The following is a 19,310-nucleotide window of genomic DNA, read 5'->3' on the forward strand; positions in this document are numbered from 1 at the left end:
GTATAGAGCGCCGGAGGCACCGTCGGACACTCCGTCGATGAAGTTCCTAACCCTTGCTCAAATGTGCCAACCACCAAGTGTATCACCTTATGCACATGTGTTAGCATATTTTCACAAACATTTTCATGGGTGTTAGCACTCCACTAGATCCTAAATGCATATGCAATGAGTTAGAGCATCTAGTGGCACTTTGATAACCGCATTTCGATACGAGTTTCACCCCTCTTAATAGTACGGCTATCAATCCTAAATGTGATCACACTCACTAAGTGTCTCGACAACCAAAACAAAATGGCTCCTACCATTTATACATTTGCCTTGAGCCTTTTGTTTTTCTCTTTCTTCTTTTCAAGTCCAAGCACTTGATCAACACCATGGCATCGCCATCATCATGTCATGATCTTCATTTGCTTCACCACTTGGAATGTGCTACCTATCTCATGATAACTTTGATAAACTAGGTTAGCACTTAGGGTTTCATCAATTCACCAAAACCAAACTAGAACTTTCAGCCACCCATCAAGGAGAAGAAGAGGATGCGCGACCTCCTCGAGGCCATCATGTTCCTGAAGACCCACGACCTTTGTGGGGCCGGCGTCATCGGGGGGTATCACGCGAGGAGGGTGGTGCCCCTAATGGCGCACGTCCTCCCGCTATATGGGATGACGCCTACCGCGCAGCTCATCGATACGACGCTCACCAAGGGCTGCTCCACGACAGTGAGGTCGCGCAACGCATCAAGGAGGCTACGGGGGAGGCCAACGATGTGTTCCCAATCCTAGGGCATCCTGTGATGTGGCCGGACGCAGGCTTCATCGAGCTACCGGTGGGGTTAGTCTTTCGGGACTCCGTCGTGCCGCTGCCAGAGCGCGCGGTCGTGAGGGCGGCAAACCATGTCATGGATGAACAAAGGAAGAAGGACGATGAGGAGAAGAAACGATAGTTGAAGCAGCGAGTGAAGCTGCAGTGAGGGAAGCGACATCAAGGTTCGTCGGAAGAAGAGGAGAAAGAAGAAGAGGAGGAGGAGGGGGATGATGACGGCTCCATGTCGCCCATCCCGTGGGATGATCTAGCCACCAGGGACGAGGACCCGCCTTCGTCGCAGGCGGGGCCCTTCCTACGGCATGCCATGGGCAGGAGGGGAAGGACTGCCCTCGGAGCCGGTGGAATCAAACAGCCCCGCCCCATCTAGACCTTCGACGGTGGCCTTAGAGCCGGTGGAATCAGGCCACCTTGCCTTGTCTGGGCCTTCAATGATGGCTCCGGAGCAGGCGGAAACAGGTCGCTCCGCTCCATCTGAGCCCTCGGTGGTGCCTCTAGAGTCGGTGGGAGGCGGTCGTTCTGATTTGTCCGAGCCCTCCGAGTCGAGGGAGGGCTCGAAGCAGCAACGTGCCGACGAGGAGCACCGAGGTCAAGCAAGCCAGCCCCAAAATGTCCTCGCATGATGGCATCATGGTAAGTCAAGAGTTTTTTCATCCTTTTGTCTTAACACATTTTTGTTGTGAACTAACCGCCATGTCCCTTGCAGTGTCGGAGGACATGGGACTCTCCTGTGGCTCGCTCCAAAAATGATCCTCCTCTAGCAAACATTCTAGGAGTCGGCTGGCGCCGTGCCGGTGGTAAGCGTGATTGGCGTTGGGGCGACCACGGCGTTGACCGGGGAAGCGTAGCCGATGGCTGTGTCCATAGGAGAGCAGGAGGAGGAGGGCACATCTAGGGCACCCATGGCGGGCGCGGCGCGGCCGGTCATGTACTCGACATCATAGGCGGAGGCAGCACGGCCGGAGCCGTTGTTCGTGTAGGTGGCCATGTCCGCGGTAGGGTAGACGAAAGGGGGCACACGCAAGGCATCCTTCGTGGATGTGGCGACAGGGCAGGCCTCCTTGTCTGCGTCACCTGCCCCCTCTATAGCTAGAGGAGCCGCTCTAGAGGAGCTACCGCCACAAGAGAGGTCGGCACCGCTTGAGGTTGACGTGGGGATGTCCCGGTGTTTGGTTCGGGTGGCTACCCTTGATGGAGCAGTAGAGGAGGGAATGGGGGGAGCATCCACACGGAGGTTGGGGACGCGGTTCATGCCCTGACCACCATGCTGAGCTCGATGCGCGACATTATCGCCCCAGTTGGCCAGGTATGATATGACCGTGCTTCCTACCCTCATGTTCTCTTTCTACGCCTCTAAGTCTTGTCTTCTTCGTAGATCCTTATGGCCTGTAGGCGAGAGAAGTCCTAGTTCCATGCTAAGGAGACGTGGTGCAGTGAGAGGCTAGCCGCACAGCTCGCTGCCACCCGTTAGGAGGTGGCTGAGCTTGCCCCTACCGCCTAGGAGGTGGCTGACCTCTAAGTCAGGGAGAAGGACACTTGCGACGACGCCTATGAGGCCGAGGAGAAGCTCGCGGCCCTGATCGAGAGGGTGCGCATGGACGCCGTGGAGGCCGAACGGCTATGGAAGGAGCGGGACAATTTGCTCTGGGCCGTAGAGGAGCTCTGCATGGGGACTGAGCTGGCTCGCTAGGAGCACTCCAACACTCAGCAGTGGATCGACCACCTCCAGGATGAGCTTTAGAGGGAGAGGGACCTGAAGGTTGTGGCAGAGGGCGTGTCCGCCGGGCTCGCTGCGGAGGATGGTCAGTGCTAAGAAGAGGTCCAGCACCTGGAGGCCGAGGTGACCCAGCAGCATGATGAGGTGCACAGGCTTTGGGCAGACGTGGATGGTAAGTATCCGGTTTCCCCTGTTGTCTTTCTCCCTGGAATCCATAGTAAGCCTTTTGACACGGTCGGTCTTGACGACAAGCTCGGGGCAGAGGTCTCGACGATAAGCTCAGGGTAGCTCTCGACGACAAGCTCGGGGCGAAGGTGGTGGAGAGCCATGGCCTGGAGAAGGAGCTCAATGAGGTGAAGGACACCCTCTAGAAGGAGAGCAACAAACATGACAACCTGCACGTCGCCGTCTAGCTGGTCTGCGATGAGCTTGAGCTAGCCTCGGAGTAAGAGACAAGCTCGCTCATGGTTCACGCCACCCGGATCACGGACCGGGCATGTGATATGGCAAGGGGTGTGCTTCACTTTGGCGTTCACCGATCATTCGCGATCTCTCACTCTCATTACGAGAACATCGATCTGGCGACGATGAGTCAAGGCTTCGCGCCCATCTATACCGATGCTGAGCTGGACGACATCAAGAAGGAGGTGGCCCCTGGCGCATGACCTTTCTACCATGACAGAAGATGAAATCATCCCCCGATGGGTTAGTTTAGTCAGATAGGTCAGGCGGCATATTTGTAATAAGCGGACAAGTTACAACCCTCCTATTTCATTTAAATACGCTTGTTCTTTTCTTTTGGTTGAACAAATTTGTTCTTTTTCCCTTTTTATGTGTAAAAAGGGTTAATGTGTTCTGACCCTTCCTATTGTTTAAGACTGTAGAGCCCGAGGTGTGGGTGAGAAACTCTGGTCACGCTGGTAAGCAAGAGTGCCGTAGCCGCTGGGGCGTAGGTTTCTTGCAGTCCGACCAGTTTTACTCCACGTTCATTTCCGCAAACCTTGCCTCTAAGTTTTTAACGTGAGAAAGGGTCGGGCACAGCGACTATTTTAGGAAGGGTATATATATACCCTTATTAGCCCCAAGTGAGACCCGACACCTTGCCATTGTCGGGGTCAGGTTTCACTAAAGATCGAGGAGACGATAGCGAAACTAGTAGCAGAAAGCATTTTTTGTTTCAAAAATGTTATTCTTAGTTTTTGTACGTACCCCCTCCCTAGGATCCGAACCATCATTCTATGACCATGCATTCGGTCTCCTTGCGAGTCCAACTTCCCTCGAGCCCCCACGTATTGTAGGGGTTCGGTCGAGGGGTCAGCTCGTCTTTGTGATCATCATCCCTCAAGCATTTTTTCCGATAAAATAGAGGGGCTGAGCCATGCCACATTTTTCCTCGATGGACGAATCATGGTGCTTGGTGAGCTGTTGATGGGCTAGTCCGAGTGGGGCCCTAGCTTCCTAATCATGGGGGTCCAGCATGGGTCAGCTGGTGACCAACTCCATATTCTCAGTGGCCAATCCATATAGTTCTTGGGTCCGTTCGACCGGTCCCGAGGGCTTGTTGCCTTTCTTCGAGGAAAAACCAAGGACTAGAAACTGACCAAGACTTGAACATGGGCTGGGATGCCCGCAGCGCTCGTGCGCCTAGGTACTGGCTGCTAGTAGGCCCATCCCTTTCCACCCCTCACTCTAAGGGCGCCCTAGAGCGGCTGTGAACCCGTCGGAGGGCCAGCCTTCGAACTCCTGGTCCTAAATGGACTGTAGGAGTGTTTTTAGCTCCGTATCCCACCTTACCTATGATGGCTAATGCGTTCTGACCCTTTTTGTTGTTAAGGCTATAAAGCTCGGGGTGCGGGTGAACAAACTCTGATCACGCTGGTGAGCAAAAATGTCGTAGCCACTGGGGTGTAGGTTTCTTGTAGTCCGACCAGTTTTACTCAGCGTTCATTTCCACAACCCTTGCTTCTAGATCTTAACATGAGAGAGGGTCAAGCACAGAGAATGTTTGCCAGGTGGATATACTCTTAAATGCGTTATGCCTCTTTCTGTAGTTAAGGCTAAAAAGCTCGGGGTGCGGGAAAAAACTTTGATCACACTGGTGAGCAAAAACGTCGTAGCCGCTGGGCCCATACGAAATGCCTGGACCCATCAGCTCGAGTGCCCACTTCATGATTCTTCCCGTGGCATCCCAATTTTGGATGACCTCGCCGAGAGGGAACGACGTCATGACCATCACCGGATGTGACTCGAAGTAGTGACGCAACTTCCTCTTGGTGATAAGGACAGCGTACATGAGCTTTTGGTTTTGGGGGTAGTAGGTCTTGGAATCGGACAAGACCTCGCTAATGAAGTACACGGGATTCTATAGGTTGAGGGTGTGTCCCTCTTCTTCTTGCTCTACCACCAGGGTGGCGTAGACCACTTGTGTGGTGGCCGCAATGTAGAGCAGAAGCGGTTCCCCATCGTTTGGGGGGGACCAGGATCGGGGCCTTCGTCTGGAGCTGCTTCACCATGTCAAGTGCCTCCTGGGCCTTGGGCGTCCATTCGAAGCGGTTGGCCTTCTTTAGAAGCCGATAAAGGGGGATAACTCATTCGCCAAGGCACGAGATAAAGCGGCTGAGCGCGGTGAGGCACCCTGTAACTCATTGTACCCCCTTTATGTTCTGAATTGGGCCCATCCTCATGATGGCTGAGATATTCTCTAGGTTGACTTCGATGCCACGCTTGGAGATGATAAAACCCAGCAGCATACCCCTTGGGACCCCAAAAACGCACTTCTCGGGGTTGAGTTTGATGCTGTTTGCTTGGAGTTTCACGAAGGTCTGCTCTAGGTCGGCTATGACCTGGTCATCCAGTTTGGACTTGACCACGATGTCATCCACGTAGGCCTCAACAGTCTACCCGATGAGATCCTTGAAACACTTGAGCATGCAACGTTGGTACGTAGCCCCCACGTTCTTTAGGCCGAACGACATTGTGACGTAGCATAATGATTCGAATGGGGTGATGAAAGATGTTGCGAGCTGGTCAGACTCTTTCATCATGATTTGATGGTACCCGGAGTACGCATCAAGGAAGCAAAGGGTTTCACACCCTGAGGTTGAGTCGACTACTTGGTCTATGCGTGGCAAAGGAAACAGATTCTTTGGACATACTTTGTTGAGACCCATGTAGTCAACACACATTCTCCATTTCCCATTCTTTTTTCGTACAAGAACGGGATTGGCAAACCACTCGGGGTGGTATACTTCCATGATGAACCCGGCCGCCAAAAGCTTTGCAATCTCCTCGCCGATGGCACTATGTTTCTCCTCATCGAAGAAACGCAGGCGCTGCTTCACTGGCTTGGAGCCTAGCTTGATCTTCAAAGCATGCTCGGTGACTTCTCCCAAAATGCCTGGCATGTCCAAGGGTCTCCACGCAAAGATGTCTCTATTGGCGCAGAGGAAGTCGGCGAGCGCCCTTTCCTATTTGGAGTAAAGCGTGGTGCCGATGCGCACCACTTTGCCCTCGAAGCTACTGGGGTCTATGAGGACCTCCTTGGAGCCCTCTATAGGCTCGAGAGACCTAGCCGACAGCTTGGGGTCGGGTGCTTCTTCGACGACCTCCTCCCTAATAGCCGCAAGCTCTTTGGAGGCAACAATTGTCGTGGCATGTTCACAGCACTCGACCTCGCACTCGTAGGTGTGCTGGAAGGAGGTGTCGATGGTGATGACCCCGCATGGATCCGACATCTTCAACTTCAGATAGGTGTAGTTAGGAACGTCCATGAACTTCACGTAGCATGGATGTCCTAGGATAGCGTGGTAGGTTCTATGGAACCCGACCACCTCGAAGGTAAGGGTCTCCGTCCTATAATTGGTCGGATCCCCGAAGGTGACAGGCAGATCGATCTGCCCGAGGCATGGCCTGCTTTCCTAGCATGATGCTGTGGAAAGGTGCCCTAGTCGGCCGGATGCGCGCTCGGTCGATGCCCATGGCATCGAGAGTTTCAGCGTACATGATCTTGAGGCCGCTGCCTCCATCCATCAGCACCTTGGTGAGCCGCTTTGTGCCGATGATCGGGTCGACCATGAGCGGATATCTTCCCAACTGCGGGACGATTTTTGGGTGGTCGGTCCGATCAAAGGTTATGGCGGACTCTGACCATCGAAGGAAGGTAGGCGCGGCTGGCTTGGCCGTATAGACCTCGCGACGTGCAAGCTTTTGGCGACGCTTGGAGTCATAGGCCACCGACCCTCCAAAGATCATGAGGTAGCCATCTAGTGTTGGAAATATGTCGTCCTTCCCCTCGGCGTCGTCTGTGGCTGGCTTGGGCTCCTTCCTATGCTCCCCCTTGTTGGAGCCTCCAGACAAGAACCGCTTCATGAGGACGTAGTCCTTGTATAGGTGCTTGACAGGGAAAGCATGGTTCAAGCATGACCCTTCGAGCAGCTTCTTGAAGTGGTCTGGGGTACCCTCAGCGAGCTTCCGACCCCCCTTGCGATCGACGGTGGCCACGAGCGAGCCCCCATGCCGCTGCTTGTTCTTCTTCTTGTTGGGACGGTTGGAGGCGCCTTCGCTGGCATCCTTGTCTCACTTTGCCTTGCCTTTGAGGCGGTCAAAAATTGCCCTGACCACCTCCTTGCCCGAGGCATGGCTGGTGGCAATGTCGAGGAGCTCCTTGGTAGTTCGCGGGCTCTTACGTCCCAGCTTGTGAACTAGGGACTCGTAGGTGGTCCTAGATAGGAAAGCTCCTATGACGTTGGCGTCGGCAATGTTGGGCAGCTCGTTGCACTGCTGGGAGAAGCGTTGGATGTACCTATGAAGAGTTTCCCAGGACTTCTGTCGGTAGTTTTTGAGATCCCATAGGTTCCCAAGACACGCGTATGTGCCCTGGAAGTTTCCCACGAAGATCTCTTTTAGGTCTACCCAACTTTGGATTCGGTTGGGCGGAAGGTGTTCCAACCACACTCGCGCCGAATCGGCCAAGAACAATGGAAGGTTGCGTATAATAAAATTATCACTATTCGCTCCAACGGCTTGGCAAGCAAGCCTATAATCCTCGAGCCATAGTCCGAGGTTTGTTTCCCCAGAGTATTTTGGGATGTTAGTCGGCAGTCACTACCATGGTGGGAAGACGGCATTGAGGATGTGTCAGCCAAAGGCCTAAGGCCCCGGCAAGTCGGGGCTCGGGCTTCGGTCCTCGCCGCTGTCATAGCGTCCGCCACGATGAGGGTGGTAGCCAAGGTTAGCCTCCTCCCTCATCGCTGCGGGCACACCGATGGGCATCCAGGGTGTTGCGCACGCCATGGTGGAGGTCGAGACGCTCATGCACCGGGACCACGGTGCGTGGCTCGTCGCCTTGCTACGCCTGGTGGACTGATACGTCCCTATTGGGTCACTCTAAGGGCGCGCGTTGGCTAGCGTTGAGCCCGTGTTGTCAGGACAACAAGTTTTTGGCCTGCTACGCCGCCATATACTCGACTAGCGTGCGAATCTCATGATGGGTCTGACAATCCTCTGGTGTTGCGGGCTCTAGAAGCCCCTGGAGCAAGGCTACCACGGCAGTGACGTTCTGGCTTGCCCGGGTGAAGTGGGGGGGGGGGCTTCGTCAACCTCGATGATCCTCTGGTTCACATCATGGGCCATGGAGCGTGCATGCCCACCATCTCTGTGGCGCTCGATCTCTCGCTCAAGCTCTGCGAGTTCCTGCTTGAGCTGGAGTCGTGCTTCTTCGAGCTCTTGGTGTCGTGCCCTCAGCTGCTCTACCCATAGGTGAGGTGGGGCCCCTACATCCCCCTCGACCTTGTCATCGAGGTCATCTATTAGGGTAGCCCCTCCCTCGTGGATGCTTTTGATGTATCCCTCGGGGGTACCCACCATGAAACATTCTCGCAGGGGGTGATGGCTCGCCCTGTGGAAGTCAGAGTCAGAGGGCGACTCCGATTCTCCTGTGAGAAGGTCGTGGAAAGATTCTATGATGTATTCGGTCATCCCCATGAACCCATCGTTCGTAGGGGATGGGGGTGTGCGTTGCGACACAAGGTGGCCAACGGTCTCTGCAGCGTTGCGCAGACCGAACGGGAGCACTGTTTGGGCGCTCCGGGTGAGGCATTCCAGGGAGAGCGGCTCTCCTTCGGCAAGCTACGTGATGACGTTGGCAAACAAAAAGGTGAGGCGGCGCAGGTCCTCCCGAGACGGTCAGGCTCCTAGGAAGGCGCCGAGATGGCGCTCTAGCCTCCCGTAATTGAAGCCAAGGAGCTGGTGGCTCCCAGGTGCGCGGGCCTCCGGTGCATGCAGCTACAGCTCCTTAAGCGCCTCGGCGATAACGTCGAGGCCAACGGAGTGGAGAGGCTAGACAGCAGCAGGAACCTGCGCCAACTCTCCCTCCGTCCTAACGATGAAGTCTAGGTTCTCAAAGTGCACGTGCGCACCCGGGACCCAGCTGACGCCGTGACTAGCCATCTGAGGCCTGATGTGGACGTCGAGACATGCAAAAAGCATCTACCTGGCGCGCCAACTGTCGGTGTTTTTGGACCACCGATGAGTAAATTTGTATTTGCGCGTCTGGCTCAGATGATGTGCTCGGAGGATACAAGGGTTTATACTGGTTTGGGCGGAATGTCCCTACATCTAGCTCACTGTTGCTCATGTTATCGACACTTGGTTTGCAGTAGGGGTTACAAACAGGCGAGAGAGGGAAAGGATCCCAAGTCTCTGGTGGAAGGAGTGAACGGGTGCTGAGAGCTCGATTGCTGCTCAACCGTGTGCTCGTGTCGTGCTCTTGTGTTCTGATTCGTTCGGCCCCCTTTCATGGGGCGCCCTGCTTCCCTTTTTCTAGGCGAAGGGAAAGCGCGGGTTACAATGGAGAAAAAGGAGGAAAACAAGAGAGAGAGAGATAGAAGAGAGAGAGAAGAAGGCTTCTAGGATTGCCGGGTCCTTCTTCTCCTTCATACGGGTCCCGCTGATCCTATAGATGTCAACAGGGACGGCTCCACATTGCGGCCCTGTTCGTCACTGGTGCCATGCATAGGCGTCATCTGTTGGTCATGGCGTTCCACTCTATCCCGGCGGACGTCGTGGTGAACTGACGCGCCTGTCAGCGTCCGTACGAGGATTAGGCAGAACAGTACCAGCACACCCGACACCGTTCTTGATGTGAATCGCTAGGTATGGCCCGTCATAGCCACGGGTTACATCGAGGCGTGCCAGCCTCTTTCTTGGTGTTAGAGTTTTGACCCAGGCCCATATGCTTGGACCTGGAGTGGTTGGCGGCGGTATGGGTCCCCGTCGGACGAGATGGAACCCGCGTCCTTGGGGTCGGGTGAGACAGAGCACGAACCCAAGGGGTTGCCTGAGACGGAGCCCGTGGCCTTAGGGTCGGGCGAGACGGAGCCCATGTCCTCAGGGTTGGGCGAGATAGGACCCGCACCCGAGGGGTCGGGCGAGATGGAACCCGTACCCGAGGGGTCGGGCGAGATGGAACTCACGACCTTGGGCGAGACGGAGCCCGCACCCGAGGGGTCGGGCGAGACAGAACCCACACCCGAGGGGTCGGGCGAGACGGAGCCCGCACCTGAGGGGTCGGGCGAGATGGAACCCGTACCCGAGGGGTCGGGCGAGACGGAACCCGCGACCTTGGGCGAGACGGAACCCGCACCCGAGGGGTCTGGCGAGACGGAGCCCGCACCCGAGGGTCAGGCGAGACGGAACCCGCGACCTTAGGCGAGATGGAGCCCACAGCCTTGGGGTCGCTCGGGACCTTTTAATACGTCTCGAGCCATCCGGGGGAGTCAGCGTGGGCGCTAACCTCCTTGCTTTGGGTATCCCTAATAATGATACCCGACAGAAATTTTGGCACTTTAATATGAAGGTACAGATAGATTGGTTGCCTGTATTAGTCTCTATCTAAACTTGTGCAGTACAGTTTGCTTGTGTTTGATTGCCTATATAAGGTCATATGTAGGCTTGCATAGTGTTCGGAATGGTCAAACCTAATGACATTATTAGTAGTGATGTGACCAACTTTGGCCGAGACTTATAATGTTATCGGCGATGGCATGATCGACTCATAGGGGTTTCAATCTAACAACATTGTCGATGATGCCAATATTGATGGTGACGGTATGACTGACTCAGGGGGTCGAGCTTGATAATGTTGTGGCAACAATGTTAGCAGCGGCATGATGGACTCCGGTCGAGTCTGACGACATTATTAGTGCTGCAACATTGTCAGTTGTGGCATGACCAACTCCAATTCAGCCTAGCAATGATATTGACAAGGAAATCTAGGCTCCCGAAGCACATAGCTTGACGGGAGCAAAGTCGATGATGATCCTAATCTTGGGGGCATCTAGATCTTGTAGATCGAATCTATGTGCACTTTCCCTACCTAGAGCACCAATTGTCTGTGTTTTGGCACCCGCAATATGAATTGGGCATCGTGCAACAAGAGAAACTAGATGCTAGCACATGGGATGCAAGGTTTATATAGGCTTGAGACCTTGGGAAGAGGTAATACCCTGTGTCCTTTGTTTGTGGTTGTATTGCTTATTCATCGTATGCAAGATGTATGATGAAATGTGTTAATGTGTTGCCTGATAAGGCTATCGGATGTTCCGATTTAGGGACCCCTTGCCCTCCCTATATAGTCTGAGGGTAGTAGGGTTAGAAGATGGCTTCCTCTCCTACTTAGTTGCACTACCTATTTGGAAGTTGTTGGAGTGTGTCTTGAAGCCATTAGAAGCTAAAGCAAGTTTCGAATACTACATCCATTATATGAGAGCTTATACATCAAATACATTCAAGGCTATTTAGCTTTGGCAAAGTGCCCTTGTAATCTTCGTGAGCCAGAGCACTTGAAGCCTTGATGGCTCTCTAGAGGTGTCGACCCTCCAAGCTTGGTGTGGAGCAGTAGCGACTTAGTTTGCGAGGGATGAGAAAACCTCTTTCTTGATAGAGAAACTCCATAGTGAGAGGTGCCAAGGTGATCGAAGGAGTTGGGCAACAGTGGTGAGTTTTATTGGCTCGTGGCCTTTACCTTGAATGGCAAGATTCTTTGTGGCAAGCTCAACACTGTGACAAGGAAGGCTTGGCAGTCAGGAACATCCTTGGTGGAAATCTAACATGGATTAGAGGTTGTGTTTTGGTCATTGACACCACAGGACGAAATACATCGTCGTGATTGAGAGTTTGCCCCTATTGACTTAAGCTAATTACTTACCGTATTTACTTTCCACAAGTGCTTGATATCGTTTGCCTTTATCTTTCTTAGATTAGCATAGGCCAATTGATACGATTGGCTCTAGATTGCAACACTCTTGGTTGGTTTGATAAATAGATACCACTAGAAAACTGTAAGTGCATATTTTGCTTGCTAGTTTACTATTTTTCTAGTGTAAAATCAAGTAGAATCCCTATGTTTTAGTGACCCCATTAACCTCATCCGTCCCTTCATGCAGCCATCGCCCCTCTTCACCACGCCCAATGCCACCAACAATCTTTGCTTCTAGTGTAAAATTAAGTAGAATCCCTATGTTAAGTTTTAGCGACCCCATTAACCTCCTTCCCTTCATACGGCCATCGCCCCTCTTTACCACCCAACGCCACCAATCTTTTTGCCACCCTTGACAATCCTCTACACTACACCAAAGCTGCAAAATAAAGTCTAGGAGACCACCCTTAAAAAAAACACTTAGTATCTTTAAAAGCTCCTTAAAACAACTCACTAATTCGATTTTTTTTAGCAAAGCGAAAATTGGCCCTCCAACAATTTTGTAAAACAACTCTCTAAATATAATCTTTCCCTCCACTCCCAGATATGTGCGTCAGTGCATTAATTTGCTTTGCCTTTTCTGTTAGCAATCTTCAAATAATTTTACCGCAGAACGTTTACCTAATTTGTAATATGATGTATCACTATATTTTTACAGTTAAATTTACAAAACAAGATCTCACATGATTACAATAAAATAAATAAATGACAAGTGAGTCCCACGGCCCCGTTTGGCTTACCCCATATTCAGCTTGTTCGGTTTCTTTTTTCAGCCGGAACAGTGTTTTTCTCTCACAACAATTCAACCAGAACAGTGTTTTTCAACCAGTTTCAGCCAAAATTATGTCAGCCGAACAGGGCCCACATGTCGTAATCAGTATGGCCACCATTATCCAATCAACGAAACAGAAAATTCGCCCACCCCATCCAAGTCTGGTCCAACCAACCAAACAAAAATATTGACTCACCCCATCCAAAACAACCAAACAAACATCATGGATCATTCTATTCTAAAATCCACGAACGACCATATCCCACCCAACCTTCTTGTCAAGTCATATATACCCTGAGTAATTCCCATTACGACCTTGTTCAGTTTGGTAGTGATTGGAGGGGATTAAATCCCCTCAGGTAAGGGATTAACTGAACAAGGCCTACATGGCTACATGGGAAGATGAAAAAAAGATGAAGAATGCTGAAGTCTTCTTGCGATTGTCTTACTATGAGTCCTCTTGCTAAATGCAGTGTCCTTGTTACACAAATTAACCATACCCGTTGTAAGATTGTAACACCATACAGGAATCAATTAAGCAATCTCTTTGCTCCTTTGTTTTGCCGATGTTCCCAAATTGGACGAACACGAGCACGTTAACATAATTTTATAGTGTGATCATTCAAACTTCCGAGAGACTATCGTGCAGCATATTGAAGGACAAACTATGTTATGTCTAGCAATGTTGTATTTGGTGAAATTTCACCTTCTGATTTTTCAGTGTACATGCATTCTCAATGTGACATGCTGGGCCGTTGAGCATTCCATTGTGTCTATTTCTGATAAAAGTAACACATTCGAAATGGAAGTGTTGGGCTATTTACAGCAACTCGGTGACGAACAGCAAACCACTAAAATGGATGGCCTGCCTCAATCATGCACGATTGGATGCCAAAGATCAGATGAATATTATTCTTTTGGAGGTGATGGTATCTCAGTACCTTACAAATGTGTACCAAGGCTGCACTGCTTAGTCACTAATGTTGCACACTGACAAGAACTTTTGAACCGCATTGTGGTACTGAGTTCCCTGTGGATGCATAAGATAGCTGCTTACAAGAAATGGAGAAATAATATAATACAGCCTCAAGCCCTCAACTATATACAGTAGAAGATTAAGTACCTCCCAATAGAGTTGGTTGCAATCGGTGCACTTCCAGAACTCCAGATTTCGGTTGAACAAGCACGAGGGAATAACCTGGAAACCTTTTGAGGCTTCAACAGCTTCCCCTAGGGTAAGTGGTTTCTGAATAAAACTACCATTGCATTTTGTGCACCTAGACATAAGTTGGTCCTCAGATATCTTTAATTGGAAGGTATCAATGACCTAAAACAAGCAAGTTAATAAACTGATCAGTTAGCCCCCAAATCTCCTCAGTTCCTCTGCCTAATCAAATAGAAACATTAGAAAACAAGTATGGTGCCTTTATAGAGCTTTCTACGTAAAAATACAATTTCCACTCAAGGACTACTGATATGTGCTACCAGTTCACAGGTGATAACTGGTACCTTCATGTGGTAACACCTCATTCTTGATGAGAATGCTGTGCATCCAAATCAAACATGCTAAGAGAAACAAACACCGACTTGATTTGTTGTAATATTTGAATGGATGAATTCTCTGCAACATCGGAAAGATTATTTGGGTTCAAAAATGTCATGGTTGTGTTGCCAACATGTGGCCCCAGGGCTCACTTATCAACCTCACATATCATGGAATTTATCTTTAAGATGGTACTCAACCTATCATTCTCTATTCAAATAATTCCAGTTCTTCATTAAATTTTTAAGTTCTAAAACTTGAATCAATTGAGAAAATATCATGTCATCTTTTTTTATCCAGTTATAAAGCATGTGTGGCTAATAAAGGAATTAAATTAAGCTTTAATCAGTAAACAACAGTAATTAAAAGTAAAATCAATTTGCCATTTATATTGATTCATGCTAGAAACTACTTGAAACTCTTTAGTCTAACTTTCGATTGGTCCACACAACACCAATTGAAAGGTCTCTCTCCTGGGTTGAGCTGATAGTGGAGCGTTTACTGTCAGAAATATGATTTATTAGGTGCTACATAATCATAGGTTAACCAACAAGGAAGCTAAACTTTCCTTCAGTTTGGTAACCAAATTTATGGTGTTAACAATATAACCAACATGGGCATGAGCCATGGGAGATTTAGCATTAACTTGTGAAAGATATTGTATAAATCATATTTAAGATGGAAAAGGTCAAAATATGCACAAACCTCAGCTAGTTGGTCATGTTTGAGCAGGCTTTTCACTCTGTATACCTGGTTACCTGCTAAATATTGATATTTCAAGAGCTTGGCATCCCTTGTTAATAATATTCTTCCTTCCTTGTATGTTTGATTTAATAGATCCCTACAGGTGAGTAAAATAGGTGGCAAGCAGCACAAGAAAAGCTAAATGAGAACTATCAATTGAAATTGCATTAAGAATGTTCCAAAATTATCGCAGAAAGTATAGGGAAGACCTTGGTTCAGGTTTCTTTGAAGATGGAATTGCAGCATCTATTCCAACACATCGCAAGTGCTTAGCTAGGCCCTCAATCTGTTCAAATTTATTGTAAGGTCAAATCCAGCAGTTTGTAAACAGGGAACATAATTGACTCGTATGGTGTTAAGTTTTTGTTGAACCTAAGTTCATCTTATTCACTGCAGAATGGTAATAAAAAAATGAATTGTACAGTTGGGGGTAACGAGATCAGGATAACCTACCATCACATCACACAAGAACTTCGGGTATCCATCTCCACCAATGGAAGGATCCCATGGAGGGGGGCCCTGCCATTCACTACTGCAATCCACTTTATCTTTGCATTTGGCATTGGCAGGAATCTTCAGTTTTTCTTTTCGTCTTGAGGTACGTGGTTTTGCATCAGATTCTGTCAATATTATCTTCTCACTGTAATTGGTTACTATGGACATCAAACAACTACCCGAGCAAATGTCATATCCATAAGAAGAGCATTCAATTGTAGATGAACAATGCCTGTCTGAAGTAAGTTCTGTTGTAGATGAACATTTTCCTGTAATAGAATTGACAGTAAAAAAGTAAGAAAGGAAGTCAGAAATAGAAAAGTCATTCTTGGTACTAAGATGACTTTCAAATCAAACAAAAAATTGCTTAGAGAAAATAGAAAAGAAATTAAAAATGAGAACTTAATAAGAATTACCTTCCACTGTGATCTTTTTTTGGAACAGATCAAATATGTCTAGCAAGTAGTAGGCATCTGATGCTGCATATTGAATTTGCCCTTCACTCAAGGGGCGGCATGACCAATCACTACACTGGAGTTCCTATTAAAATAAAAGGGCAAGGATAATAATTAAGCAAATCAACACCAATGTTTTCAAAGATTGCTAGTGTTGTAGAGCCTTGGCCGTGCAGGAAGGTCAGGCTCAAATTTGGCTCACAAACTTAAGTGAAAATAGGCAATTCCAAGACCAGCTATGATCAACTTAAAACTTATACTGCACTTGACTACTGGGAATATAAATGAACATAAAAGGAAACTACTTTCCCAGTCGCCGGAGTAGTGCGCTTTTAGGGAGCAGTTGTATCCGTGTATTTTTCCTGGCGTAAAATGTGCTTGTAAAAATTCCTTCCTGGGTCTGTGTTGCAAGCCCCCCCCCCCCCCCCCCCCCCCCCCCCCCTCTCTCTTAATATAACTAATGATACGCAGCTCGTTTGAGTGTTCAAGTTCAAAAAGAGCATAATCATACCTGTCATGTGTAACCATGCTTGCATACAAAATGAGCCAATCTCTTGCAACAAATGAGCTGAGCTTGTGCACCAGAATATCCCAACCTATATTATCTTGGCCCAGTATCTATTTATGGCACACAACTAACTGTAATTCTCGAACATGCTGAACACTAGTGTTGTAGTGCTCGAACCTTTTCATGATTTTGATAATGGCAATCGCCTCGATGAACCAGGTCCATGTTGAAACCCTTTTCCTTTAATTTGGATGGCTCAAGGGACAAAGCGCTTGATATTTTAGTTCATCAGGTACGCGTTGAACCTTACTGAGGACGATAGCCATTATCAAAACCAGAAGAAAGGCTACCAACAAACTCAAGCAGACAAGAACTTTCAAAAGGATAGACACTGATTTGAAAACAAGGAACAGTAGCCTTATTTAACAAAGCCACAAGTTTTGGACAGTATAACCTATGTGCTCTACACTCTCTTGTGAAGTACAAGTACTTAAAAAAGAATAACCTCAACGAGTACATACCACTTCTGATAAATTAAGGTTCCAAAAATAAACGTAAGACATCTTATCAACGCTGACCTTGGATAAAAAGACACTGAGCAGCTCCTCACAAATAGTTGCCAAACTCTTGGTCTCCTTTGGAAGCTTCTTCTGCCTGTCATGGCCCTTGAGATAGTAATAAATGTTGGTGACATCCAAGAAAGGCTCCACCTTGCAGAGAGGAATACCAGCATGTTATCTGAATATATAGCAAACAATGCTCATCCAAAAATCATGAAAATCAAATAAAAAGGGTAAAATCCTAGAAACACTTTCTGAATATAAAAATAGAAAACCGTGAAAGATTAGCACACTTATTTTCAGGTACCCATGCCTAATCTATCCACATTGATAATTCAGTGTATTAATTAGGAGCAAATAAATCAAACTATGATGAGTAGATGATGTAGTATGCTGATGGCTCAGTAATTGGGGAGATAACTCTGTTGTAGAGGATGAAATGCAAGTATGGAATAAGCCCTAGACTTTACCCTGCAATCAAGGATGAATTGCAGGTATGGACTCAGTCCTAGACTTTACCAACAAAAGGGAATGTGATGTGGATCATAAGATGCAATGCGTTAACACATGGTTGACCCACATAATTGTCAGTCTATCGCTAAAGCTTGGTTGGTATTTGATTTTTGCTCGCTTTGCTGTTGTGGCATAAAAAGATCCCTAATTTTTTTCAATATACAGTGGATGTACAAGTATGATTACTATTAGGCCCATGTTCTCTAAAATGTCTATTGAGAAAGGGTGGAAACTAGTAGTAATGTCCTCTGAAAAAGTGCAACTGATAACCATCACTAGCTGTGCAATTCTGCAGGCTAAGCTTCTAGTTGTAAAGCATTTCCAGAGCTTAATTCCTTTCCCTTTCCCACAGAAAAGCTGCTAAAGCCAGAGGGATTAATCCTGTAGAATTTAGTTCTAAATTTTAAGCAAGCAGTTCAAAGTTTAAGCCTATCCCAGCACATGTGTATCCATTACGCGGGGATCACTAATGTAATCCCAATTTGGAAAACTTACATCAATTTAGCCTCCAGGAAATGAATGTGAGGCTTGCCACGACATTTGGTCAACACGCCCTTACCCTATCGAATCCGGAGTCGCACCCGAGGGCAGCGGAGAAGGTGGAGGAGAGGTACACCAGGTCCTGCTTAAACCTGAACCCCAGCTTCAGCGCATCAGGCCGCTCGAACAGCTCTCGCAGCGGCGCCCACAGGTCGGCGAGCGGCACGGAGAGCAGGTCGACGACAAACACCTCGCTGCGCTCGCCCTCGCCTCCATCGCCGACGCGGCAGGCCACCTGAAGCAGCGTCACCGTCGGGAACTTCGGCGGCGCTGGAGATGCCTTGGCCGCCAGCGTCGTGCCGTCGCCCAGGGCCGCAGGGGCGGCAGCGGCAGGGCTACCGCGGCGGCGCGGCTTCCACTCTGCGTCAAGGGCGACGACGCGAGCGGCGGCGAGGGAGCGGAGTAGGAGGGCGAGCTCCGGCGAGGACCCGCCGCCGGTGACGAGGTGCACGGCGAATGGGGGCGCTGGCGCTGGCGCGGGGTCCATCGCTGCGGGAGACGAAGGTAAGCGAAATGGGAGCAGGGCTCGTGCGATGGGGAGCTGGGGGCCGCGCCTGCGCGTATACGAAGTACGTCGAAGCGGCGGTGTACGGTGTATTCGTAGTGAACGGCGTATACGAAATTGCCAATACGGCAGTAGACCGTATATGCGATTCTGCGTAATGGCCAAACATTTTTATTTACGATAATGACGCCGGGCATCACACCTCACCTTGCCGTTTCCACCCGTGCCGCTCGGACCTAGGACGCTCGCCTAGCCCACGACACTGCTGCCTCCTGTCTCTCGCCACGCTCGTGTGCCCGGTCCGCGCGGATTCGACCCACCCACCGCACGGCTATCCCTCGCGGCATCTCCGTTCTGTGCGCGTGCGCTGCCTCTGCTCTCCCAATCTCTCGTTTTATCGTGTGCGCTGACAGCAGGGCCTCTTCTCCAATCCCCAACGCCGCCAAGATGTCTCGTTGCAGGTGCTCCTACCGATGGCCGTTGGACGCACGTGTTGGGGCGCCTCGTGTCAACCCTGGCTAAGCCATGGGCACCCACGAGCGCGGGCAGATGCTAGTGGTGCTCGTGCGATGCCACTCACCGCGTGGCTCCCACCCTGACGACGGGAATCGATCGGCCCAGGCCCCTTACCCTACGTTGCAAAATGTATGTTTCAGCCATTTCAGTTGTTTCAAAGATAAGTTGCAATTGTTTCTTATCGATGTTGCAAAAATATATTAGGGATGTTGCAAGTATTTCAGAGGCATGTTACACACGTTTGTTCAAAATATTTCATCTGTTTCAGATGTATGTTGCAAGCGTTTTGATCTAGATGTTTGCATATGTTTCACACATATGTTGCAACAACATGTTCCAGATGTTTTATTTATTTCAAACGTAT

The 19,310-nt window shown here is 49.5% G+C and overlaps 1 protein-coding gene across 2 annotated transcripts; it reads right to left on the minus strand.

Moving 5' to 3' along the window:
* Positions 1-13,220: 13,220 nt before the first annotated feature.
* LOC136541702 (uncharacterized) lies at positions 13,221-18,481 on the minus strand. Of its 2 annotated transcripts, XM_066533720.1 has the most exons (9): positions 17,945-18,481; positions 16,891-17,022; positions 15,766-15,889; positions 15,582-15,618; positions 15,308-15,494; positions 15,064-15,140; positions 14,816-14,951; positions 13,691-13,894; positions 13,221-13,597 (listed from the first exon to the last, which is right to left on the minus strand). In XM_066533720.1, the coding sequence occupies exons 1-9, from the start codon at positions 18,410-18,412 to the stop codon at positions 13,538-13,540; spliced, it is 1,425 nt and encodes a 474-aa protein (XP_066389817.1). In that variant the 5' UTR covers positions 18,413-18,481; the 3' UTR covers positions 13,221-13,537. The 2 variants fall into 2 exon arrangements, with proteins under 2 accessions (XP_066389817.1, XP_066389818.1); XM_066533721.1 differs by having other exon boundaries at positions 15,308-15,618; positions 17,945-18,478.
* Positions 18,482-19,310: the final 829 nt, after the last annotated feature.

The sequence above is a fragment of the Miscanthus floridulus genome, chromosome 3, assembly GCF_019320115.1.
Source record: "Miscanthus floridulus cultivar M001 chromosome 3, ASM1932011v1, whole genome shotgun sequence".
NCBI lineage: Eukaryota > Viridiplantae > Streptophyta > Magnoliopsida > Poales > Poaceae > Miscanthus > Miscanthus floridulus.